This window comes from Mauremys reevesii, linkage group 3, assembly GCF_016161935.1.
Source record: "Mauremys reevesii isolate NIE-2019 linkage group 3, ASM1616193v1, whole genome shotgun sequence".
Lineage (NCBI taxonomy): Eukaryota > Metazoa > Chordata > Testudines > Geoemydidae > Mauremys > Mauremys reevesii.
This window is the reverse complement of record NC_052625.1, coordinates 63,596,948-63,623,587: the sequence shown is the minus strand read 5'-3', so window position 1 is coordinate 63,623,587 and position 26,640 is coordinate 63,596,948. Positions and strand designations below refer to the sequence as shown.

The following is a 26,640-nucleotide window of genomic DNA, read 5'->3' as shown; positions in this document are numbered from 1 at the left end:
GAAAGACACCAAAATTTTGTGTCAGTTGTGATAAAATCAGAAGAGTTGGCAACAGCAAATAAGGCAAGATTACAACCTGGAAAAAATCATGTTTCTGTGTCAAAGTTGTATACCTACTATGTTACAGGTAATACCTCTTGAGTCCCATAAATTGAAAAGATCAGAGAACATGTTTGACGTCTGTATCGTTCTTCAGGTTGTTTGTGTACTGACAACCCTCTGTGCAAGGGGTGATTAGGCTTTCACATGTGAAGCTCTTACCTGAGTTTACAGTACTGCCGGTACGGTCCGTGGGCCTATTCTGCTGGGCTTGGGTCAGCACGGTGGGTACACATGACAGTGCAGTGGTGGCGGTGGGGGGAGAGCCATGCAGCTTCCTCTCATAAACACACGATGGGGGTTGGAGATCTGCTGGTTTCTTCCAGCTCAGTTCATTGGCATCATGGCCAAGAGGGTGAGCACTGTAGGGTTGGGATCCAAATCCTGTGCCCTGGGGAGCACGACATGCCAGGAGCCAGGCCTGGGTAGCTATGGTTTGAGCATCACTGACCCCTGCCTGCAACCTGTGGGAGCAGTAACTGGCCCTAACTTGAGTCCACGCAGCAGCCTGCAACAACAGTCCCGGGGCTGGAGGAGCGAAGCACAGAGCAATAGATGGACGGGCGGGGCTCGCCGCTGAGTTCTGAGCACGCGCAGAATAGAGTCTGCCCCTTAGAGTTACGGCTCTGGCATCGATTGACTGGGCTGCTGCGCCCGCGCAGGCGCTGTGGGTTTGGTGCCATCTTTGTTGTGGGTGACGGAGGCAAGCGAGTGTCCTGCCGCCCGGAGTTGGATGGTGCCATCGTCCCCTCTAGCGATTGCTCCTGCCTGCTGCCAAGGCCGGACGGTGCAAGCGGGATGGCGGAGCGCGGCGGCCCCTCGCCCGCGGGGGGCTCCGGCCGGACCTGGTGCCTCAGGCGAGTGGGGATGAGCGGCCAGTGGCTCCTGCTGGAGAGCGGCAGCGAGGTGAGGCGGGGGGCGGGACCTGTAGGGCAGGGGGCTGGGAGATGATGAGCGGGGGGGCTAGTGGCGGGGAGGAGATGAGCGGGGAGGTGGCTGGCGGGGAGGTGATGAGCGGGGAGGTGGCTGGTGGTGGGGAGGGCGGGGATGATGAGCGGGGGCTGGGGAGGAGCGGTGAGGGATGAGCAGGGGAAGGGTCTGGGCTGGTGGTGGGGATGTGATGAGTGGGGCGGGCCGGGGAGGTGAGGTGGGGGGTGGAGAGGTGATGAGCGGAGGGAAGGGTTGGGGGGCTGGTGGCGGGGGAGGAACAGGGAGGTGATGAGCAGGAGGAAGGGGTTGGTGGTGAGGGATGAGCAGGGGCAGGGAGGGGTCTGTGGGCTGGCGGTGGGGGAGGTGGCAGTGAGTTGATGTTGGGCTGAGGGCTTCCTAGTGTTTCCCAGGTGCCCCAAAGCCACTGTTGAAATGGGCCCTGAGCCCTGCAGACCAGTGATTCTCAAATTTCCAGACTACTGTACCCTTTGCAGGAGTCTGATTTGTCTTGCTTACTCCAAGTTTCACCTCACTTAAAAACTACTTGCTTACAGAATCAGACATAAAAATACAAAAGTGTCATAGCACACTAGTACTGAAAAAATTGCTTAATTTCTCATTTTTACCGTATAATTATGAAATAAATAGACTGGAATTTAAATATTGTACTTACATTTCAGTGTATAGTATATAGAGCAGTATAAACAAGTCGTGTGAAATTTTATGTTGTCCTGATTTCGCTAATGCTTTTTGTATAGCCTGTTGTAGAACTAGACAAATATCTAGATGACCTGATGTACCCCTAGGGCTATGTGTATCCCTGGTTGAGAACCACTGCTGTAGATGAGGCAGCAGCCCTCTAGTATGGGATGAGGGTTGGTTGGTTTCCATTCCAGCCCTTGTCTGGGCGGGGGGCAGCGGGCGAGGTCTAGTGGGCAGGGCTGAGTGCAAGCTGCTCCCACTCTCTGCAGGAAGCCAGCCCTGCTTTACAGGTGGAGGGTCTCTTTGCTGCCTATGACAGTGTGTGGAAATCTTGGCAGAGTGGTGGCAGCTTTCTCAGAGTTGCTTGTATAATAGTCCTCTGAATGAGTGAAAGTCTTCTCCAGAGGTGTTACAGGTCCTGCCAGGTGTTAGAGTCCTAACAGAGAGTTTGTGACCTTTTGTTGCCTCTTGGACATAGAAAAGGCCTAAAATGTTTGTGGCTGGTGATGGAGGGGAAATAGAATTTTTTTTCTTCAGAGATTCAGTGAACTGGAGTGGGGGCTTTCTCGGTCTTTAATTGAAGGAACAGGGTGCTGAAATTCTGACAGATTCCTTTCACCCTGCTGTTTACCAGATATATATTAAACAGAATGGAATAAAAAAACAAAATACTGCTTTAAGCAGTGAGTTAATTTCCCCTCTCAATGCTAGAAAATCAGGATTAACAAGACATGAATTTCTATCGTAAGAAACAGATGAGAATCCCCTTTAAAAATTAGTCTTTCTGATCTGTACCTTACAGAAGCTAAAAAGGGTACAGTAACTCCTCACTTAACGCTGTAGTTATGTTCCTGAAAAATGCGACTTTAAGCGAAATGATGTTAAGCAAATCCAATTTCTCCATAAGTATTAATGTAAATGAGAGGGTTAGGTTCCAGGGAAATTTTTACTTTTACACACACTAGCTATTGGCTGAGCTCTCAAGGGTTAACTTTCTTTCTACACAAGGCAGCAGGAGTGGAGGGAGATATGTGCATTTCCCTTAAGTACACTGCCTTGTTAATTAGATCAGCTTGCTGAGAAGGCAGCTGCTGCAAGCTCCCTCTGTCTTAAGCCCTGGTGTGTCCCCCCTGCTCTATGGAAGATGGGGTAAGCAGAGTGCAGGAGGGAGGGGGACACCCTGACATTAGCCCCCCTCTTCCTTCCCTTCCTGCCCCCCCCCGCACAGCAAGCAGGAGTCTCTGGGAGCAGCTCCAAGGCAGAGGGCAGGAGCAGCACATGGCAGTGGTGGGAGAGACACAGCTGAACTGCGGGCAGCTGCTGCATAGGGAACTTATGGGGGCAGGGAGCTGATAGGAGGCTGCTGGTCCACCCTGGTTCCAAGCCCCCACCAGCTAGCTGCAAGGGCTGCTCTTCCTGCAGGCAGTAGACAAAGCAGGCAGCTGCCAAACGACTTTATAAGGGAGCATTACACAACTTTAAACGAGCATGTTCCCTAATTGATCAGCAAGGTAACAACAAAACAACGTTAACCGGGATGACTTTAAGTGAGGAGTTACTGTACAATCATCAGAAATGACTAATACGAAGTGGATGCTGGTTGAGGAATTTATGTTGGAGTAGTACTCAAGGCCTTGAAAATGACATGACCAATACTGATGTATGCAAGTGTAAGTTTTCACTTCCTTGAAGATCATGTGACTTTGCACAATTCTGGATTGTTTGGTAAACATGTGAAATGCTGTTCTTTCATAGATTCCAAGTCCAGAAGGGACCATTGTAATCTAGTCTGATCTCCTGTATAACACAGGCCATAGAACTTCCCCAAAATAATTCTCCCCCTCCCTATTTGAGAACCTCTGTGGTAGACTGAAGAGCCTATTATTAAATATTTGTTTTCCATGTAGGTACTTACAGGCTGTAATCAAGTCACCCATTTACCTTCTCTTTGTTAAGCTAAATAGATTGAGCTCCTTGAGTCTATCATTATAAGGAATCCTTTAATCATTCTCATGTTTCTTCTAAATCCTTTCCAATTTATCAACATCCTTCTTGAATTGTGGACACCAGAATTGGACATGTATTCCAGCAGCAGTCATACCAGTGCCAAATATAGAAGTAAAATAATCTCTGCTCCTTCCTGAGATTCCCGTTTATGTATTTGTAGTAATAGTTAAGGTTAATCTTTTATTTAGGGGTTTTTAACATACAGTACTGTTGACCCACTGACTGACCACCTGACCAGAGATAGAATTTTTCATTTTCTGTGGGAGGGAAGCTTTTTCTGTGTTTTTTTTTTTTTTTTGTCTTCTTTCTTCTTTTTTCTCTCCAGAAGAAAGAGACCAGTCATGTTCTCCTGGAGTAGTTGAGTAGTTTAAATAGTGAGTATTAATTAATTAATTAGATTTCTTTATTAATTTTTTTTGTTTTTGCAATTATTTGCAATTGTGTGTTTAAATTGCTTTGCTATTTTCTGTTTGCTTACTTTGCTTTCACTGAGAAAGAAAGGGAGAGATCTCTCCAGAGAGAGATAAGGATATATATATGAGTGTCCAGCTGGGCTCATCTCATAGAGATTCTTTATTTTCTTTCTTCTTCTTAATTTTTTCTTTTTCTTTTCTTTTTTTTTTCTCCTTCTTCTGTGGAAATTCAGGGGGGAGGGAGGGGGAAGAGACAGTTCCCCTCCTGTTTGATTTCAGCAGTTTGAAATCAGGTCTCTCCTCTAGGAAAGGGAGGGGGAGGAAGGAGGGGAATGTTTTGTTCTCTGGGTGTGTTAGTACTGGATTTGGGTTGGGGCTCTTGGCTTCCCTTTGATTTGGGAAGGGTCTCCAATCCATCACATTTCCTTGATTGGTGGTGGCAGCTAGATCTAAAAACTTTTTTTTTTTTTAGAGGAAACCAAGTCAGGTCCCCACATTGGAGCCCAACAGTTCCAAGTGGGGGTGAGACCTTTGAAATGGTGGCATGCGGGTCCTCACCTTGAAACCCCCCAGTTTCAAGTGAGGGTAGACCCATGACAGCATTAAAGGATCACTTTAGCCCTTTTGGCGACAGCGTTGCCCCGAGAGCACATGTTCAGCTGATTATCCACCTTGACCCACAAATCTTTTTGAGAATCACTATTTCATAGGGTGAGGTCCCCCAGGCTGTTAGTATGACCTACATTGTTTGTTCCTAGATGTATACCTTTACGTTTAGCTGTATTAAAACACATATTGTTTGCTTGTGTGCAGTTTACCAGTCAGTCCAGATTGCTCTGAATCAGTGGCCGGTCCACTCCCCCATTTTTAGTGTCATCTGCAAACTTTATTGATGATTTTTTGTTTCTTCCAGGTCATTGATAAAAATGTTAAATAGCATAGGGCCAAGAATCAATCCCCGTGGGACCCCACTAGAAACACCTGTTTAATTGTGATTCTCCATTTACAATTACATTTTGAGACCTATCTGCCAACTTTTAATCCCTTTAATGCGTGCCATATTTATTTTACATTGTTCTAGTTTTTTAATCAAAATGTCATTTGTTACCAAGCCTAAGTACAGTACATCAGTGATGTTACCTTTACATGAATTATTGGGCCACAATGGTATTTTTCATTTCTCAGTATGAACTTTCAGGTTGCATTGATGCCTGTCTTTCAGCTATGCCATACTCTTCAGGTAAATAATGACTCCCGTGAGAGTCACAGGGATTGGAGGAAATAACTAAACTGTTCAAATGCTCTGGTAAATTGACTTAGAGATTGAACAATAAAAAACTTCAGCCTCTCCCAAGTTAGAGGAACCACAACTACTGCTCTCCCTAGTCACCAAGAAAATTCTCCTCTAAGTGAGCCTTCAGTGTCTGAACCTCCAGCTCAGTTAGAGATTCTAGGTGTCTCAAGTAAGACTGGAGAGTCATACTGTTATACATCAATGTCTCTGTAGGTTCTTGAGCAACCTGAAGGACTTTATGCAGCTAAAGTTTCTAAGGTTGCTCACTACAGTTCTGAACAAAGAAAATGTGAGGATGCTAGCATCATTTTTTCTGAAGCTTTCATCAGAGACTTTTTACTAAGTGTTCTAGCCAGAAGGCAGAAGAGGGTTGGTTGCTGGAGTACTCTTCTAAAGGAGATTTATCAGTTAAATGGACACAAATGTTCCCCCCTCCTAAAACACCATTGTGCTTCAGGCTTTTTCAAGGCTTCCCCCTAGCTTTTGACTCTTGGATTTAAACATGAAGTTATGTCACATTCAGTAAAAGTTATAAGTAGTAAGCATGTGTGTGGTTAGCGTTAAACTTACTACTTTGAACCCCAGTAGAAACTACTGTACAAAGCAAATTCATCCCATGTGTTTATTTTACTGTATTTAGAACCAAAGCAGATAGATCACTCTTTCTGTATTTGTTGCTAATGGTGGCTATTAAACTGTTTTTATCTTTAGGTAACTATAGGCCGAGGATTTGGACTCACCTACCAGCTGGTCTCAAAAACCTGCCCACTGATGATCTCTCGTTACCACTGTGTTTTCAAGCAGAATGCACAAGGCCAGTGGACAGTTACAGACAACAAGGTACTGAGATTGAAGGTGTTTTAATTGCACTGAGAGATATTGAAGATGACTTCCCATTTGGGAGCTGTGTCTGAGTAGCTGTGGGGTCATAGTTAGGAAGTACAGGTAACCTTGAGTCATGCTGTAATACAGTCTAACTTGGGTAAAAGACCTATGGGAACATGTGCTTCTAGTTGGGCACCCTGAATCTGGAATTTCATCCTAGCTGAGACCCAGGATGCTGAGTCAGGCTTATTCACATTTGACTACAAGGGATACTTCCTGCTTTTAGCTTCTTCTCTTTAATAGAGCACTTTGATGCTATCAGATAGTGAAGTGCTGTGGGGAGTATTGGTCCTGAGAGCCTGTCTGTGAACTTTGTATTGTTGTGCAAAGAATAACTATGAAGGCTGACATACATTGGCCAAACCAGACAGTCTCTATGCAAAAGAATAAATGGACACAAATCTGACATCAGGAATCATAACATTCAAAAACCAGTGGGAGAACACTTCAACCTCTCTATCCACTCAGTGACACACTTGAAGATGGCAATTTTACAACCAAAAAACTTCAAAAACAGACTCCAAAGAGAGACTGCTGAACTTGAATTAATATGGAAATTTGATACAATTAACTTGGGTTTGAACAGAGACTGGGAATGGTTGGGCCACTACACTAATTTAATATATTTTCCCCATGTTAAGTATCCTCACACCTTCTATGATAGGTCATCTTGATTATCACTTCAAAAGTTTTTTTTTCTCCTGCTGACGATAGCTCCTCTCAGTTGATTGGCCTCTTACAGTTGGTTTGGCTACTTCCACCTTTTCATGTTCTCTGTGTATAAATATCTTCTTCCTGTATGTTCCAGTCTATGCATCCGATGAAGTGGGCTGTAGCCCATGAAAGCTTATGCTCAAATAAATTTGTTAGTCTCTAAGGTGCCACAAGTACTCCTGTTCTTTTTGCGGATACAGACTAACACGGCAGCTACTCTGAAACCATTCTTAAAAAGGATAGTGCTCTTGCAATGTTAATTAAATGACGAACTAGTGCCAGTTATTGTAGTGGCACAACTATAATTTAGTTTTAATAAACTAAAGTTGGAGATGGTTTTCTGATCATGAAACTGGCTTTTGATTCCATTGGTTGACATGAAACACAGCTTCATCATTTGGCTAGAGTAAAGAATTGAGATCCAAGTACTAAAATGCCTACTATTTCATTTGCTGACAATGGCAAGATGCTTGTCCCCTTTGATTCAAGTCCCTTTCCCCATGCTTTCTTTCAGGCTGGAAAATTATTAAAGTCAGGAAGCTGAGTGAAAACCAGTTAGATGTAACATTCGGAATGTTCTATAGTACAACGTGACTTATAAAGGATTCAGTTGTAAGGCCAAGAACAGGTGGAGGGACTAGAAGACATACAATGAGTGTTCTTAAAATCTCAACCTTGTTTGTTTTGATGCATCCAATACAAAGTGCATAACCAAGACTCTAAATGCTTTGTATTTTTAACATGAAAAAGTAAAACCAGAAAATAACCAATCTCCCATCCACAAATACTAGCTCCAAGAATCCCTCCCTCCCTGAGAGCCAGGAAAAGAGATGGGCTCTACAGCATGCCCTAATAGTCAACAGATTCCAGTTATTTTGGAGGTGAAATGCAGTGAGAGGAGTGAATTTTAAATGGAAAGATCCCTCATGCCCTACCAGCAGCCCTCTGTCTCCTGCACACAGTCCCAGGTAGCTGCGGTGTTGTACTTGGAATAGAAGATCAGTTACTACAATTATTGCAGAGTGACATGTGCACTTACATGCACCCACTGGAGACAGTAAGGGAGAGGAGATGGTTTAAGATTAAATGAAAACTCCCCCGCCCCCCTCCTCAAAATATAATCATATGTTCATATGCACCTTCTCACCATTTTAGTTGTAATTCTCCTTCCTCGCATGTAAATTTCACACTTTTCTTGGACTGAAAAATAGACTAGAAATAGGCCAGATCCCTATAAAAGTAAACTAAAAATAAAAGGTATTAATTTTTTCTTTCCTGTACTTGAGCCCTCCTGTTTGTTCATCCAAAAGAATTTTAAACAGCAAATGTAAAATGTGTTGTCTGTGATGGCAGCTCCATCTCTGTTCTTTTTGTCCACAAAGGCAAGGAAATACAAGGTGAAGAATCAAAGCTCCAGTTCCTGTTCTGGGGCTAGGGCAACTGAGAGCTTCTAGGTGATCTGGATGTTGAGGTTGTATATCTAACTGCATCATGATGCATCACTTTGTTCTCTTTCAATAGTTTCTCAGTCATAGGGTATGCTCATTCAATTTCTGAGAGTGTTGAAATGCACCCTTTAGCTGGTTTGTAGTAGATTAGAATGGAAAAGGCCTTGCTGAGTCCTGCAGTCAGTTGCCTTGAAATATTTGTACAATACTACACTACTGATCTCCAAAGTTTCCTACAAGTTGGGGCTGAAAGAGACTTTCTAAGTCTGTGGTGTCCAATGTTTCTGGGGAGTACCAGTCATCCACAGGAATACCATTGGCTATACCAACCTCTTTTTCATTGTGGCAATAGAGGTTCCTTGTTAAGCTAGGAATAGAGGTGTCTATCATACTAGTGTCTATCATATCCAACTACTGCTGCTATATACTTCAGGACTAGAACTTCAGACTTAGTTCTAGTCTGAAGTTCTAGTCTGAAGTCTGAAGTTCTAGTCCTGAAGTATATAGCAGCAGTAGTTGGAAACCATTGTGCTAAGTCATCAGGTGTAACCCCTTGCTGCACCTGCTGCATGTTATCACCTTTACTATTCCCTCAAGCTTATCATCATATTTCTTTGCGATACTTCCATTGCTGATGACCCTACAGTCTGTACTGAGCACAGTTCAATTGGGAGAGCAATATAGCAATGCACAGACAATCCAGTAAGTTTTTGGAGAGAGTTGGGGGCAACTTCCTGGTACAAGTGCTGGAGGAACAAACTAGGGGCAGTGCTCCTCTTGACCTGCTGCTTACAAACAGGGAAGAATTGGTAGGGGAAGTAGAAGTGGGTGGCAACCTAGGCAGCAGTGACCATGAGATGGTTGAGCTCAGGATCCTGACAAAAGGAAGAAAGGAGAGTAGCAAAATACGGACCCTGGACTTCAGAAAAGCAGACTTTGACTCCCTTAGGGAACTGATGGGCAGGATCCCCTGGGAGGCTAATATGAGGGGGCAAGGAGTCCAGGAGAGCTGGCTGTATTTTAAAGAAGCCTTATTGAGGGGTCAGGAACAAACCATCCCGGTGTGCCAAAAGAATAGCAAATATGGCAGGCGACCAGCTTGGCTTAACAGTGAAATCTTCAGTGAGCTTAAACACAAAAAGGAAACTTACAAGAAGTGGAAATTTGGACAGATGTTTAGGGAGGAGTATAAAAATATTGCTTGAGCATGCAGCGGTGTAATCAGGAAGGCCTATGCACAATTGGAGTTGCAGCTCGCAAGGGATGTGAAGGGTAACAAGAAGGGATTCTACAGGTATGTTAGCAACAAGAAGGTGGTCAGGGAAAGTGGGGGACCCTTACTGAATGCGGGAGGTAACGTAGTGACAGATGATGTGTGTAACAAACCAAAGTCCTCAATGCTTTTTTTGCCTCCGTCTTCACAGACAAGGTCAGCTCCCAGACTGCTGCACTGGGCAGCACAGTATAGGAAGGAGGTGAAAGTGATGAAAGAACAAGTTAAGGACTATTTAGAAAAGCTGGACATGCACAAGTCCATGGGTCCAGATGCAATGCATCCAAGGGTGCTGAGGGAGTTGGCTGATATGATTGCGGAGCCACTGGCCATTATCTTTGAAAATTCGTAGTGAGCGGGGGAGGTCCGGGACAATTGGAACTATAGGAAATATAGTGCCCATCTTTTAAAAAGGGAAGAAGGAGAACCCGGGGAACTACAGACTGGTTAGCTTCACTTCAGTCCCCGGCGAAATCATGGAGCAGGTCCTCAAGGAATCCATTTTGAAGCACTTGGAGGAGAGGAAGGTGATCAGGAACAGTCAGCATGGATTCACCAAGGGCAAGTCATGCCTGACCAACTTGATTGCCTTCTATGATGAGATAACTGGCTCTGTGGATATGGGGAAAGCGGTGGATGTGATATATTTTGTAGCAAAGCTTTTGATACGGTCTCCCACAGTATTCTTGCCAGCAAGTTAAAGACGTATGGATTGGATGAATGGACTATAAGGTGGATAGAAAGCTGGCTAGATTGTCTGGCTCAATGGCTCAATATCTAGTTGGCAGCTGGTTTCAAACAGAGTTACCCAGGGATCAGTCCTGGGGCTGGTTTTGTTCAACATCTTTATTAATGATCTGGATGATAGGATGAATTGCACCCTCAGCAAGTTCGCAGATGACACTAAACTGAGGGGGAGAAAGAGAGATGTTGGAGGGTAGGGATAGGGTCCAGCGTGAGCTAGACAAATTGGAGGATTGGGACAAAAGAAATCTGATGAGGTTCAACAAGGACAAGTGCAGAGTCCTGCACTGCTACAGGCTTGGGATCGACTGGTTAAGCAGCAGTTCTGCAGAAAAGGACGGGGGGATTACAGTGGATGAGAAGCTGGATATGAGTCAGCAGTGCCAAGAAGGCCAACGGCATATTGGGCTGCATTAGTGGGAGCATTGCCAGCAGATCGAGGGAAGTGATTATTCCCCTCTATTCAGCACTGGTGAGGCCACACCTGGAGTATTGTGTACAGTTTTGGTCCCCCCCTCTACAGAAGGGATGTGGACAAATTGGAGAGAGTCCAGCGGAGGACAACAAAAATGATTGGAGGGCTGGGGCACATGACTTACAAGGGGAGGCTGAGGGAACTGGGTTTATTTAGTCTGCAGAAGAGAAGAGTGTGTGTGTGTGTGGGGGATTTGATAGCAGCCGTCAACTACCTAAAGGGGGGTTCCAAAGAGGATGGAGCTTGGCTGTTCTCTGTGGTGGGATATGACAGAACAAGGAGCAATGGTCTCAAGTTGCAGTGGGGGAGGTCTAGGTTGGATATTAGGGAAAACTATTTCACTAGGAGGGTGGTGAAGCACTGGAATGGGTTACCCAGGGAGGTGGTGAAATCTCCATCCTTAGAGGTTTTTAAGGCCCAGCTTGAGAAAGCCCTGGCTGGGATGATTTAGTTGGTGTTGGTCCTTCTTTGAGCAGGGGATTGTACTAGATGACCTCCTGAGCTCTCTTCCAACCCTAATATTCTATGGTTATTGTTAGGAAGCTTTTCCTCTCTTGGTGTCTAATCTAACATAGCCCTCTTTTCAGTATAAAACCATTGCTACATGTTATACATCTTCTGGTATATCTTCTTCCTTTTGTGTTTCTCTGTTTGTACAGAGCTGGTTTACATTTCCCCCTCTGCTTTCTTTTTGTATAAATTTAGTCCCTTTATCCTCCTTTCTTTGTAGCCTGTTTTTGAACTCGTGGTGACATGCCTAAATAAGTATTCTTGACAATCATACCAGTGTCTCATTGATCTCTCTGTTGCAGAGCCTTTCCTAGGGGCTAGCTCAAGCACTTCCCATTAAGCTTCAGACTATTGTTTCTTCTTTAAACCACCATAGGCCATCAAACAGTTCCTTCTTTTTCTTCCATGTGGTTGACTAAATCAATTTTATTCTTAAGAGTCATAGAAGGAAATCCTTACTGGTGGTATAACTAAATCAATCTCTCTCTCTGTCTCTCTCTCACACACATGAACGACACTGACTCAGTTGTTTGGGTAGTGCAAAAGCTAGTTAGACAATTTGTTGAATTGTCTTTGCACCATTCTTTCTGAAAAGGTAGGCTGTGTTTGCAGCAACCAAAAATACCTTGTGGAGGAGTTCCCTTAAATGTACATTGATAAGTTTTGCTGATTTCTGTTTGTTTTCAGAGTCTAAATGGTGTTTGGTTGAATAAGGAACGTCTTGATCCATTAAAGGCCTATCCAATAGGTGAAAGAGACCATATTCAACTAGGAGTGCCTTTGGATAACAAAGAGACTGCTGAATATGAATATGAAGTGATTAAGGAAGAATGGGCGAAAGTTAGTCCATTTTTAGCCCCGAGGAATGACCAACTGATGGGGAAACCTAAGGGTGCAAGAACTAAACGTAAACTTAGTTTGGAGGAATCAGAGGCATCTGGAGCAGAAGGCCCTTCGAATTCCAGATCTAAAAGGGACAGAGTGTCCTGTGATAGTGAACCTTTGGGTAGATCATGTGAGAGGGCAGAACTGGCCAAACAGCCAACAGAAAACATGGATGTCAAGCTACCTTCTCCTGGACCAAGCGTGGAGGAGGATAAAGCTACAGTGTATTGTAATCCTATGAATTCTGAGAAAGCTACATCTCTTAGCCATAAGGACCAGAAAGCCTCTAGTCTGGCACAGTCTTGGACTGGTTTGGAAATGCTGAGGCAAACCCTGGGAAATATAATGAAGCTGAAAGTCAAGGTGGAGGAGAAGCAGACAGCTGTTTTGAGAGTGAAGAAGAGCAGGAAGTCTGGCCAAAAAGAGATCAGAGTGATGGAGCAGGAGCTGCGGGAATTGCAGGACCAGTTGTGCACTGAACAGGAACATCAACAGCAGAGGGTGGAACAGCTGGAGAGGACATTCTATGAGGAGCAGCAGCAGCTTCTGGAGGTATGCTCATTTGTATAGACATTATCATCCATTCCAGAAGTATGCCACTTCCAAACATACAGACCTAGAGAATGGGTAGAAACAAGAGGGGCTAGACTAGGTAAGAGATTAGTAATGGGGTTTAACCTCAAAGGCAGGTTCAGCACAAATTGATAGTAAAAGCATTGTTGCCACCTGAAAGCTGAATGGTCTGTGTGAAATGAATATTGTTTCTGTGTTCTCCCTTGTGGTTGTAGAGAGGACGAGGACTGAATGGGTCGTTGAGACTGAACTCCTCTTCTACCTCTAGACATAGGTTACCAGGTCCAGACTGAGTTGCATTGGAAGCCCTTTCCCATTTAAACAGGAGAATCAGTGGGCACTGCTACTTCCAGTGATCCAGATTGTCTAATGAATAAAATGCAGGAAGGGCCATTTCCTTACTTGTAAATAGGGTTTCCTTCACAAAATGCTCGCTCTGGAAGTCTTACAGGCCTGTACACATTCATACGGATATGTGACTAGCCGTCAGATTTTAAAAAAAAAGGGATAGTTCACTGGTGGGGGAGGGATAGCTTAGTGGTTTGAGCATTGGCCTGCTAAACCCAGGGTTGTGAGTTCAATCCTTGAGGGGGCCACTTAGGAATCTGGGGCAAAAAAAATTGGTCCTGCTAGTGAAGGCAGAGGGCTGGACTCAATGACCTTTCCAGGTCCCTTCCAGTTCTAGGAGATAGGTATATCTCCACTTATTATTTATTATAAGTTCTGTTCTCAGTCTCTCTGTTCTTGAGTTTAATAAGTATGTTTGAAAGCAAGAGAGAATCCAACTGAAAGTGGATTGGTCATTCTTCCTAGTAATTGGGAACAGCCAGGAAAACCTATTGATCTAGATAATTGAACACTTAATTGTAGAAACCTTGCATACAGGAAGAGAGAGATTCTCTCTCTCTGCCCATACTGGAGGAGGGATCCAAAGCAGCAGTGGGAGTTGTCTACAGTAGTGTGGTAGTTTAATCTCTTTAGATGTGTTCCCAAATAGAATTAAAACATTTCTGTTTCCGCACTCACAGCCTATTACTTCCCTTTCTCTGCCTTGTGAACATTCTAGTCCCATTAAAGCTAAAATAACCTGGAGATGTTTCAGATATGTGATATTCAAGGATATTGTCCGCCAAGAGTTATAATGTGTAAGTTTAGATGGCTCTGATCATTCAAGAGCCCGGGGAGCACTGAAGGTGAGATATTTCTTAGGTTTGCTTTACACTGGTGACACTTCCTTCATTTATCTGTTTCTAGCATGAGAGAAAATGGGTTTCTCTTTCTCCCTGTTCCTCTAGCCCAGTCAGCAGACCGCAGGCCAAAGCCGGACTGCCAGACACTTATGAATGGACCCTGAAATCTTTTTATTTACTTATATTGTTTTTAGTCTGGACCTTGATCATATCTTGACAAAAATAATTGACTAGCTGTTCCTGACCTCTTTATATTGCTTAGTTTGGTTCCATAATTGTTTTTCTTCCCCCAGCAAAATTCTCCTTTTGTGTCTTATTTTTTCAGGGAGCGAAGAAGCAGCAAGGGGAAGAGAATTTGAAGGAGCAACTGGCCCAGGTTCTGCAGGAGGTAACTTACTACAGAGCTAGGCGTGATCCAGCTGTGTAATGTGGGGAATGCCTAAACTTTGCCTGCTATTCTGGCAACTGGCCGGGGAGCCCGAGGACTGTCCCTCAAGAACAGATTGTGGCTGCTTTTCGTCTCTGTGATACAGGTGACAAGTTCCACACTCCATGATAATTGGCAAACAGAAATACTGTGGAAAAAGAGCAAAAATACACTAAAATCCAAATACAACCTAAAAGCTTTAGGTAGCTTTAGGTAGCTGTAATGATAGAAGGGAGCTTAAAGGGGAGGGGCGCATGCCTGCAGGGCTGTGGAGCTCAAAACAATGAGCAGAGCAGTCATTGTGGAACATCACCAGAGGCCAATCACAGCGATAAAAGCAATCAAGGCATTCACACTGGCACTAAGCGCTGAAGCAGGCCTGCACAACTCGTAAAGCGGCGAAGGACATATTACTCCAAAGAAAACAGCTGAGGGCCGAACCCCCCCGGCCCCACCAACGCCCCCCCAGCACTGCCTAGCCCCCCATGAAACACAACACCCCCCCAGCACCGCCCAGCCCCCCTAAAATACTCCCCCCCGCCAGTACCGCCCGCCCCGCGGAAACAAACCCTCCTTCCCCAGCGCCACCCCGCCGAAACAGCAGTATTGAACCTTGGTAATATGTTATAGCGGGCCCCTAAGGTAGTATAATTAAGGTAAAAGAAAAATGTCTTTTTGCTAGAAGTAGAATAAGATCTTCCCCCCCACCTTTGTAATCAGTTGCCCTGTTGAATGAATGAGGTGTGAATGAGGAAGGTGTGGAAGGCAGCACCTCCAGACAGCTTCAACCCTTGGAGAGGGGATGGTAGCCAGACCAGATCAGTAGAACAGGTCAGCCAGCGACTCACCACTCGCCTCCTCAGCCCCCAACCCCCGGCTCGCCTCCTCACCCTCCGCCACTTCCTGCCTGCCCGCTCGTTGCCACTGCCCGCGCGCTCGCCTCCTCAGTCCCCACCTCCCTGGCTCGCCTATTCAGCCCCGCCACTTCCCGCCTGTCTGCTCGCCGTCACTGCCCGCCCACTCGCCTCCTCAGCCCCCCCCACCCCTCCGGCTCACCTACTCAGCCCCCGCCACTTCCCGCCTGCCCGCTCGCCTCCTCAGCCCCCAACCGCCCCGGCTTGCCTCCTCACCCCCTGCCACTGCCCGTCTGCCCCTTCAGCCCCCCTCCCTCACCTGTCACTTGCCTACTCACCCCGTGCGGGCCGCACAGTGAGCCCACGTGGGCCTCATGCAGCCCCCGGGGCCGCATGTTGTGCAGGCCTGCGCTAGAGCCTCAGTGCAAAAAGCCTTATGGCTCTCCTAGGGGTGGTTTTATTACAGCGCTGCAACTGAGGGGTTTTGGCACAAAAAGTGGTTTGCAGTGTGTACACCTCTGCTGTTTCAGTGCCAAAAGCTGCCTTTTGGCAAAAAAAACTTGCCAGTGTAGACCAGGCCTCAGTGTCTACACTACAACCTTGCTCCTGCCGATGTAAGTGCCCTAACTACACTGAGGCCTTGTCTACGCTACAAAGTTTTGTCGGCAAATGCTGTAGTTTAATTAAAGCGGTGTAACTTTTGCCGACAAAACTTTGCAGTGTAGACAAGGCCTGACAAAATAACTTCATCTCCATAAGAGGCATAGGGGTTATGTTGGTGTATTTAGGGTGACAGAGTGTCATTGTAGACCCTGGGTTCCTTCTATCTGCTGTTGGCTGTTGTTCTTGTCAATTTCACAGCTCCAATTGAGGAAAGCAGCTCCCGGCTCCCCAGCTGGGCTGCTGCCGGGTTTCTGCTCCCAGATGGGCTGCCACCTGGGCTCCCCACTGGGAGACCTGCTGCTCCTCTTTCCTCCTCCCCACCCCCCCATGTGTCCTGGCTCCCCACTGGGAGCATGGCAGCTGGACTGGGTGTGGATCTCTCTGCTGGAGGCAAGAAGCCCTGGGTGGCTGCCCCCCGGCTGGGAGCGGAGAGATGAGACATCCCGGGGAACAGCTGGGCTCCTGGTGAGGAGCTGTGGGGAGCTGAGGGTCCTGGCTCTTAGTCCCTCCTCCCCTCACTGCCCCTCTTCAGTTGCTGGAAGAGCTCCTGGGGAGGATGCGCACCACTGACAAAAGGAGGGTAGTGTGGACATCAGCCACCGCAGTAATTACTGTGATGGCTGTAAGTTGATCTAACATAGGTCGATTTAAGATTGTAGTGTAGACATGCCCTGAGAGTGTCATAGCTAAATACAAGATAGAACAGATTGTTTAGCATAAGTAGTTAGCACATATTTGATGGGATGTTCAAGGTGAAGTGGCCCATTAACACCCCTTTAGTCATAGGACAAAAAGTGAGATTAATGGTTACAGATTGTTGTAATAAAGTCCAGTGTCTTTAAGACCATGATTTTTAGTATCAAGTGAAGTTAGGAATTTAAGCTCCCAGGCTTGTCTTTTGAAAGTGTTGTGGAGGTTTCCCTGGAGGATGAGGACTGATCGGTCAGATATAGAGTGATTGCTTTGTGATGTGTTTTGTCTTTTATCATTTTTCTGTGTGAGTTCTTTTAAGTGCATAGTGGTTGTCTGATTTCATCCACCTAGTTGTTGTTGGGGCAGTTAGTGTGCTGGATGAGGTACACCACATGTTGTGATAGGCGCGTGCAGGACTCATAGATCTTGAAAGGTGTATTGTCGGGGTGGGGTGGAGGTGTTGATCATTGTAGTAGCGGAGATAGGTCTGTAGGTTTTCCATCTGTTGTTGTGGCAGGATCTGGTGCCGCTTTGAGTTGGTGCATCCTGGTCTCTGGGGAGCTTGTTTCTGATGATGAGCTTGGAGAGACTGGGGGGTTGTTTGAAGGCCAGAAGAAGGGGTTCAGGAAAGAATTCTTTCAGGGTGGGGTCCCCATCGAGTGTGGGTTGTAGTTGTTTGATACCCTGTATGGGGTTCATTGTGAGGCGGTAGGTGACAACTAGAGTGCGGTTGGAGGGGGTTTTATTTCTGTATTAAAGCAGATTTTCTCCAGGTATTTGGGTGGCCAGTTCATGGTGTTCAGAAAGACATTGGATTTATGGTTTATTACAACAATCTGTAACCCACTTTTTGTTCTATGACTAAAAGGGTGTTATCAGGCCACTTCACCTTGAATGGGTCCTTAGAATATGTGCTAACTACTTATGCTAAACTATCTGTTCATCTTGTATTTAGCTGTGACACTCCCAGCACCCATATGTGGCACCAGGCTCCACACCACCCCTTTTTGTCTGTCTGTCTCCTGCCCCCCCCAGACACACTGTCACACCAACAGGAGAGCTCCTGGCATAGTTAATCCACCTTCCTGAGAGTCAGTAGCCATGTTGACGTGAGAACTTCTCCTGCGCTGTCTAGATGTGGGGTTAAGTCAGTATTACTACGTCGCTCAGGGGAGTGGTTTTTTCACAGTCTTCAGCGACATAGTTATACTGATATAGGTCTGTAGAGTAGACCAGACCTCAGTGTCTTTTCAAGACTCTGAAAAAGAGCTCTGTGTAGCTCAAAAGTTTGTTTTTCTTACCAACAGAAATTGGTCCAATAAAAGATATTAACTCATCTACGTTCTAATTAGTCATTTGTTAAGAAAGACTAGCGGGCATGTACTCCTAGAAATGAAATAATAAATACATTGATTTTGTAAAAAATGTTGAACTTATATTGGGAGCTTATGAAACATGCCATGTCTGTGGTGAAATTACCCAGGTACAATGGTGATGGTGCCAGTACAATACTTAAATCTATTATCTCAATATTTAGATGTCAGACTTCAAAGAACATAAATCAGTTTCCATCCTGCTTAATTCTGATTTAACTAGTACAAAAAATTCGGACAGTGGGGCTGGAGTCCATGCAGCTGGACATACTCAGTAGGAATATCCCAGGTTAAGTAGAAAGAGTCCTCTTGAGTTTCAGGTTTATTTATATCTTTTTTCTAGCCTGACCAAAATAAAGGAACGTTGTTCATCTGTTTTTGTGTCTAAATACCAGAGTAAATTAATGTGAATGGGACAGCTCTTGTGTCTCCATTGCTCCTTGTCCTGGGGTCTAAGCAGGCAGCACCTCCTTCCTGAAAGGAGCCCAGATTTTTTGTTGGGCTCAGAGCCGAATTAGGCTGAGGCCTAGTCTACAGTAGAAGCGCTACTTCGGCGCAGCTGCAGTGCGTGTGGTGAAGATGCTCTTTGCTGATGGGAGAGCTCTCCTATCAGCATAATAACTCCACCTCTGTGACAGGCGGTAGCTATATCGGTGGGAGAAGCTCTCTGGCCAGCATAGCGCTGGCCACACCAGCTCTCAGGGTGTGGATTATTCATATCCCTGAGCGATGTAAGTTATACAGAAGTAAGTGTTAATGTAGACAAGGCCCGAGGTATGGATAAGAAGCTAACTAGGGCTATCCTGGTTACCCTCAGCCCAAGGAGACACTCCCACTGGGAGCTGGAAAACCCTGGAACCTCTTGGGATTTAACCCTCAAATTCCTATGCCACTACCTGGTGTAGTGAGGCACAACTGGGGTATGATTTATATCTCCCCAGAGACGTACTTCTGATAACCAGGGTTTGTATTTTCTGACCTACATTGAATTCAGTGATTAACCCATGTATTGATGTATTACATAAAGGTATTACCCTTTTTAACTGTGAGTCTGTTTGCTTAGTGCTTGAGTTTTTTCCTGTTGTGCGTTACTGTGTGGCATACATTTTACTTGCTTATAGAAGACTGATCCTTCTGGTTCCTCATCTAAAGAAGTAATTAGAGTCCTTAAACCCCTAGGAGTTGGGCTCATGTTGCATTGATTCAGTAAAAAAATGGCAAAAATCAATGAGTGAGCAGGATGGTAGGGAGCATGTACGTTTCATTGGGGCAAGTTACGAGAATCTCTCTGGATTTATATTTTCACAGCATCGTGCCCTGATGGATGAGCTGAGCCGTAGCAAGAAGGATTTTGAAGAGATCATTCAAGCTAAGAATAAAGAGTTGGAAGAGACTAAGGTACTGAACAGAAATTGATTTTTCTGTTCTGTTCATTAGAGCAGCACAATTTGCTGCCATGGAGAGGAAACAGGTTGTTCAGTACTTTCCTCAAAGCTTCCTATTGCCTGGAGCAGTGGAAATCTTGTATATTGAGGAGGTGACTGGCTTGCTTTCCAGATGGCAGAGACAAGATGTCTTGCTTGGATGGTCCCCTATATAGAGTGGCACTGTGAATAGGCATTAGTGGAGGTTGCTCAAACTCAGAGAGAGAGTGCAGAGCAAAGGAACATGGCACAATGTGCAGGAGCAGTGGCCCAATCTTCCCTCCCTCAAAAAAAGCCCTATCAGACTGAGTGAGTTTGAAAGCTAGTGTTTCACTTTCTGTTAAAGTTCATACAATTAAAACCGCAACGAGCTCTATCTGGGACTGAAAACAGCAAAGGAATTGACTGAAACAAGGCATGTCTCCTGCACTAGGGCACGATGGAAAGCAATCAAGAGAGCTCCCTATTGTGCCTACTGTAGAAGGACATGGCATCTCCCATCTTTAGCTGCATTTCCTTTGACTTTTGGTTCTTTCACAACCTTAGGATTGTTTTAAATGTAGCTTTGGTTGTGACTTTCTCCATTTTATTAGGAAGTAGACTAGATGCCTAGTATACCTTGGTGACTAGCAACCTGTTACATTTCACTCCACATCACTATATGAGAGCAAGGAAGCATCTTAAATTCCCACGCTTTACTTATTTTGTTGCACTCCTCCATTTGAACCATTTTGGCTGAAAAGATACTTTCTATTTCTGCTGCTACAATAGTTCTTCCGACCGTAGATCTTTTACGCCGCATTCATCCTGCGGTGAATTTTTGCTTCTAGGAAATATCCTTTAAGTAGTTAGGAAAGATCTGGAAGATATTCTGGAAAGGCTGACTCAGCTTGTTCCTTCTTCACCAAAGTAGGACATCAGTAATTGTTGAAACTATGTATTGTAAAAACTATCTCTGCACTGGCTGGGATTGTTCTCTGTACTGCTGTGGTTCCTGATTTGAAACCCCTTTCTTCTCCTTTCCATATAGAAAGAATGCCGATCTGAGACAAGAAAACCCTGGGATTGTGTACTGTATCTGTCTCTTTCCTCCACCCCTTATTTGGTAAACCATTTGCTCCTCAGCAGGTGACCATGTGTGTCTTCCTTACAGGAGGAGAAGGAGAAGGCAAGAGCGCAAAAGGAGGAGGTTTTGAGTCAGATGAATGATGTACTGGAGAATGAGCTGCAGTGCACAATCTGCTCTGAACACTTTATTGAGGTACAGTGACTGACATGGCTTTGTTTGGAAGGGAAAGGATTTAAGAAGCTTTTATTATTGAAAGTCAAAGGAAAGGGTTTTTTTTGTTTTTTTTTTAAGTTTCTTCTCTTTAGATCTAGGAAATTATTCACACTGTCCAAGATTTTTGTGTTTTGCTCCCCTTGCTGAATATCGTCACTGTCTATTGTCAGTTATACGTACACAATTACACTGAATTAACTGGGGTTGCATAGCTATAAATAAGGGTAGAATTTGACTCCCCTCCAGTAATCCTAGAAGGGACACTCAACTCAGATTAGGCCTGAAATGTCAGCTATTAAAGTATGAATAGAAATGATTATTTTAATTTAAACGGGTCATTTAGAAATACCTTCGTAGCAGTGGAAACATGAACACAATGGCCTTGTTCTACTGTCTGAGACTCAGAAAATTAAACTCCATCTAGTTTCACTATGGAGAGGTTCCTCAGGGAAGCATGGTGTAGTGTTTAAGGCTCGGGACTGGAATTTTGAAGTTCTTGGTTCTCTTCCCGATTGTGCCACAGATTTGCTGTAATCTTGGGTGAGTTACTTCATTTACCAGTTTTTCAATCTGAAAAATAGGGATAATCTCTACGTACCTTGGCTTGTGAGGATTGGTTGTTTCATAAGTATTGTGTGATCCTTGGACAGCAGGTATTAAAGAAGGGCACTGTAATATTTTCTCCAAGAGGAAATGCCCATGTGATATTTTGCTAGTTTCACAGGATTTCTTTATCCCAGTCTCAGTGCTCTGATGGTATTCTTCCTCCTGACCTCTGCAGGCTGTCACTCTGAACTGTGCACACAGCTTCTGCTCCTATTGCATCAATGAATGGATGAAACGTAAAGTGGAGTGTCCCATCTGCAGGCGGGAGATACAATCCAAGACGCGCTCCCTGGTTCTGGACAACTGCATTGACAGGATGGTAGAAAACTTGAACTTGGAGATGAAGGAGCACCGCCTGGCTCTCATCCGAGAGCGCAAAGGTGAGAGGTGGGTGGATGAGGTGTGACAAATGTAGTCTCTGTCTCCGTGTCCTCTACAGAACTTCCTTTGGCATATGTATACAACAGGAATGCACTAGAAATGCAGAGTCCTGGGAATGAACCTTTATTCTTGTATGAGGTTAAGGCTGTGTCAGTATTTCCAATAGAATTTTCAGAGGTTAGGGTGGGAAACGGTTTAGAATATGTTACATAGCCAGATTGTTGCATTGTAAAATATTTTGGGTAACTTTCTAGAGACTATCGTATGAACCCTACAAACCATGGAAGTGGGAAGACTTCACTATTAGACGCTAAGCAGTATTAGTTTATTTGGAGATATTTTAATAAACTATCATTGCTCAGAGCAGGTCTTGAAAAATCTACCAAGTGACTTCTAGACCGTGGATTAAACCTACTGGCTATAGATCAATATGAAAGCTGAGTGGTGGGAGGTCTGGTTGGCAAGTTCCATGGGCAACATACCAGCGAGAAGCTTGGCACCTGAACACAGTTGCTGGATTTTGTTTTCTAATCTGTTTTTTTAGAGGGGTAATTTATAGTTGGCATTGGATAGGAGACTGCTGTGAAGATAACTGGAGTATGTAGTGTTGATCATTCAGCAGGTCTCACTCTTCCCTCTGAGTCAAAATTGAATTTAGTGCCTCAGCATGATTGAGGCACAAAACCATCGTCCTGTTCACTTGTCATTAAAACAAGAGTAGTAAGGGTGTGAAGCTTGATATCCTGACAAAATTCCAATGTGGGTAACACCATTCTTCATCCCTGTTCCAAATCCGTTTCTAGAGCACCCATCACTACTATCTGGGTGCTGAAATACAGAATTTATTCTCCACTGCTCTTCCTCAAAACAATTGTTTCTGTGTGCTGTTAAATCACTAGTTGGTTCCCCTTTAGAGGAGAGTGCATGATCCCTTTTATGTATAATGCGTACAGCTCTTTGGGATCCATCCTAACGAAAGGTGCTTTTGAAATATTTCAGATCCTCCTTGGTGAAACAGAATGACATCTCTAAACGTTGTCAGTGCTAACCTGAAAAAACCCACCTTTAGCCAAATCAGTCTGATTCCCTCAGAAAATGCTGCACTGCTCAGAGGCTTTCCAGCACTGCTTCATGGATTGCTTTCATCTCTGCAGAACTGACTCTGCTCAGGTGTAATATCCTAATATGCACATCTGTAGAGTACACCAAAGCAGCATTGAAGTGTCTTGTCGTGGCGTTAATGTGACCGGATGAAATGGTGTCTTTATGGGAATCCACTTCATTCTCGCATACAGGAAATCAGTGGTTCTCAAACATTTTATCCTCTCAGGATTTTATCCACCTTCATGTGAGCCCGATACACTGTTTAATTATTAATAGAATACTAAGGCAAAGAAAGCTTTATAACAGCCTTTATTTTGACACATTTCAGTGAGATGGATGAGCTTTGTTTCTATGCAGTGGTGGAAAGATTGGCTGAAACTGGAATGAGCTCCAGTTATACGTGGATTCCAGAAGGGAACTGTCTGGGAGACAGGCACAGCAGGGAATGGTTAGTTATATTCCAATAGCACCTAAAAATTCCAGTCAAATATTAGGGCCTCTTCAAACAAGTAACAGACAATCCCTGCCCCAGCAGGCGCTTAGTTTCCAGAGGCTTGAATGGAGTCCTTGTTGTCTTCCAAAGTCTTTTGCTCTTTGATGCCCCGCTTTGACTTTGTTCATTTTCACCCTCCCTATTGATAAGGCTCTGAGGTAACCAGCTGCTGCAATCTCCTCTGGTGACTCCACATTGATTGGTACCAACAAGGGAGCATTTGGTTGGGTGCCGACAGGGAGAGCATTAACAAGAGGTGAAGAGTGTCTCCTTGCCCTCAGTGCTGTTCCTGCAGCCCTGTTGGAACTGGAATAAGCATACAAGAAATCAAAGAAAATCCCATTCATGTAGTTTTTTCAAGATTATAAATACAAAAGACAAGCCCCATGCAGATGGTCTCCAGACCTACAGCTTGAAAAACTTGCTGTAAAGCATACAGTGTGGCAGTAAGAGGAGGTACTAAAGTTTCAAAGAGAATTCTAGCAATTAGCACTGACTGTAATCTAGCCACCAGCTAACTACAGTATCTGTGTATGTTTTGAATGCAGAGAAACAGGATGTCTTAGTGAACCCAGCCACGGACAGTGAGAGCAGTATCATTTCTTCTATCTATTCCATCTTGTCGATGAGCAGTTATGACAGTGATGACTTTGAGGAGGACTCTGACTACGATAATATCTATGATATCTATGGTATCTGAACACCCATATCGCAGATTGGATTGCCTGTGAGCCATGCAGAATCAACCTAAGTGTGCTTGGATCTACTGCCGTCAGAGGTGAATGGATTATATGTTTGGAAAAATAGGCGTTGAACAGCCTGGAATTCGAGCTGCAGATGAAGAGTGCTTATCAGAGCACTGTTTTTGTTTTTAAATGAATGTATAATTTCTTGCCCTCTAAAGCATCCAAACTGGAATTGTGGGGGTAACTAATGCTTGTCATGCTAAGTACGTTTACATACAAACTTTGATTTCCACGATCACTTGTGACCTGATCAGTAGAATAACGTCCTGGTTTCCCTGCATGCTCCGCTTCTTGTCTGCTGGGTTGAATTACACTTGTTCAAATGTTTGTCTGTTTCCTTTATTTCAGCTAGTGGAGAGAATGGATAGATATTTGAGCAGGCCTGCCATTCCACCCAGCAGATAGCAGAGGTACACCTAACACACCAGTACAGTGCCAGTTTAAGATGGGTTTTCCCTGTGCGATTTTACATGACAGCTTGACTCATGCTTGTCTTTGTGTCATTAACACTTGGCTGACTGTACCTGTACTGCCCTTCGATCCCAGTGTGCTCAGTTCATTGTAGGTTGGGGTGCTGGGTCTCTGGCTGTTCTACTGATGTCACTTATTTTCTGTTAGGTAGAGGTGGAGAAGATTGAATTACCCCAGTGTCAGCCCAAACCGGTGCTGTACTCGTTGCTAACAAAGCATCTTAATTGTTCTCTTTCCAGGCCTTTTCCTGCTTAAAGAAGGTGGGAAATGAGCACATCTAGGAACAATAACTTAAAAAACCTAGTCAGTCCCTGCCAGAAGTGGAGATAACGTTTATCTCTTCAGAAGTGCTACTGCTATTTGAGTTAATGGAATGTCCTGTTGGCCTAGTGGGGAGGTAGCATCTGTGGCAAAACACAAAGCAAGAAGAGGGAAAGTACTGTATCTACATATTTTTACTGTTTACAAAATGTTGCTGTTCAGCTGGGACATAACACTAGCCTTGCAGCAAAGAAAATCCTCACTGAGGAGCTGGTGAAAAAATCTTGCCTCGTTTTTGCAAGCGCCTGACTGTGAAGCTTTGTTTTCATTGGCCTATATACTTACTTGAGTTAGTTTTGTTAGCTGAAAGGTACCGTTTGATTGTGTGAGAGAGAAAAACACAATCATCTGTAGTAGTATTTCTCTATCTATGTGTATGTATGTACCCATTTCTCTGTTTCTCCTGCTTCTAAGGAGAGAAATATGAACCATTTCCGCTGTTCTGCCTGCCACACCCAGAGACACAAACATCATTCTGCTGATTACTTTTGACTTTAATGATAAAAAGGGGTCCTGATCTCATTTTTATAGATCTGGTTGCTTAACGTTAAAAACATTTTCCCTTCTGATAGTCATAGGAGCTTCAGCATTTTACTGTTTTTATTAAGTTATTCCAAAAGACTTGTGTATTCAGGGATTTGTATTACAAATCACACAGACCATTCTGCCCTGCATTTGTTGGGGCAGATAAGCCAACAATTTAATATAGGTGGAACACACAGCACCCTAACCCTGGAGATGTAGTATTTCTTAATTTAAACTATCCCGTGCTAAAGAAAGGACTCATTGCAGGAGTGTGTGAAGAGTGATGCCATTCCATGAGGCAAGTGTGTCGTCCTGACATGATTTGTGTGATCAGGACTATAACAGGGACAAAATGTCTGGTCTAGAAACCAAGGTGCAGGTAACTGTCACCCTCCTTAAACTTCAGTGTAAAGTTTCTCTCCTGCTGTGGAGGAGCCAACACTACCTTGAGGTTTCCTGCTCTCCTGTGCTCTTGACATTGGATTCCTACATGTATGTTCTCTTTAGAAGTGCTAATCACTCGGGGTGGGGGGTGTCAATAGAGGATTAAGAATGGTTGACACTAACCCAGGTCTCTCTGTGGAAGAGATCTGTTTCCATCTAGCATGGGATAAGCTTTCTGGAGCTCAAGGATTACAGATTTCTTCTATCAGATGTATTTTGCCATGTTGCTGTATTATTTTTTCTGCCTGTTTTATTTTTACTAAATATATTTATTTTGCTTCTTTACTATTTCTGTCATTGTCTAATTATACCTGTTCCAAAATTAAGTCAAAGAAATTGATTTCTCAGTGTGTCTGCAGGTGGTTTCTTTTCTTCTCCTTGCATTGTGGTTTTAACTGGCTTTAGGGGACTAGGATGAATGAAATCTGCTCACCTTTCAATACTGTCAATAGTAGGTGCATTGTGTGTAGATGTGATAGACCAGGTCCAGGGAGGGATTGCTCACCTGCATGTACATTTTATCAACAAAATAGCCCTTCCCAACTGTAAATTTCCCCCCTTTAAAATTAAATGTGCTCTTTCCAAGGAGCAGAACAGCAGAAACACACTGAGGACAGACTATCCAAGGAACAACCGTGTGAAAAGCGAGTTCTGCTAAGTGGGATTACCTTAACAGGCACCACATTGTGAC

General features: G+C 44.4%; 2 protein-coding genes across 12 annotated transcripts in view; one reads left to right on the top strand and one right to left on the bottom strand.

The window, feature by feature from the left end:
• AARS2 (alanyl-tRNA synthetase 2, mitochondrial) overlaps window positions 1–729 on the bottom strand; it is a 43,792-nt gene extending 43,063 nt beyond the window's left edge. For both annotated transcript variants that reach the window (XM_039530012.1, XM_039530013.1), the window contains exon 1: window positions 262–729. The gene's annotated coding sequence lies outside the window, so the exon portion shown is untranslated. The remainder of the gene's footprint in view (window positions 1–261) is intronic.
• RNF8 (ring finger protein 8) lies at window positions 636–26,234 on the top strand. Of its 10 annotated transcripts, none has more exons than XR_005596111.1 (9): window positions 636–1,005; window positions 6,157–6,285; window positions 12,182–12,931; window positions 14,468–14,530; window positions 19,461–19,550; window positions 20,730–20,837; window positions 21,640–21,844; window positions 23,278–23,397; window positions 23,991–24,128. XR_005596111.1 is itself a non-coding variant. In XM_039530025.1 (9 exons), coding segments are annotated over exons 1-9 (1,788 nt in total). In that variant the 5' UTR covers window positions 636–654; the 3' UTR covers window positions 23,992–24,128. The 10 variants fall into 10 exon arrangements, 9 of the variants coding, with proteins under 9 accessions (XP_039385959.1, XP_039385958.1, XP_039385957.1 ...); XM_039530025.1 differs by having other exon boundaries at window positions 23,307–23,397; XM_039530024.1 differs by having other exon boundaries at window positions 21,640–21,851.
• The last annotated feature ends 406 nt before the right edge of the window (window positions 26,235–26,640 follow it).

Coding starts and splice junctions, on each gene's coding strand:
- RNF8 (XM_039530023.1), top strand. CDS start 655: ATGGACGGGCGGGGCTCGCCGCTGAGTTCTGAGCACGCGCAGAATAGA. Junction 12,932..14,467: donor AGCAGCAGCAGCTTCTGGAG/GTATGCTCATTT, acceptor TTATTTTTTCAG/GGAGCGAAGAAGCAGCAAGG. Junction 21,845..23,990: donor TCTCATCCGAGAGCGCAAAG/GTGAGAGGTGGG, acceptor TTTTGAATGCAG/AGAAACAGGATGTCTTAGTG.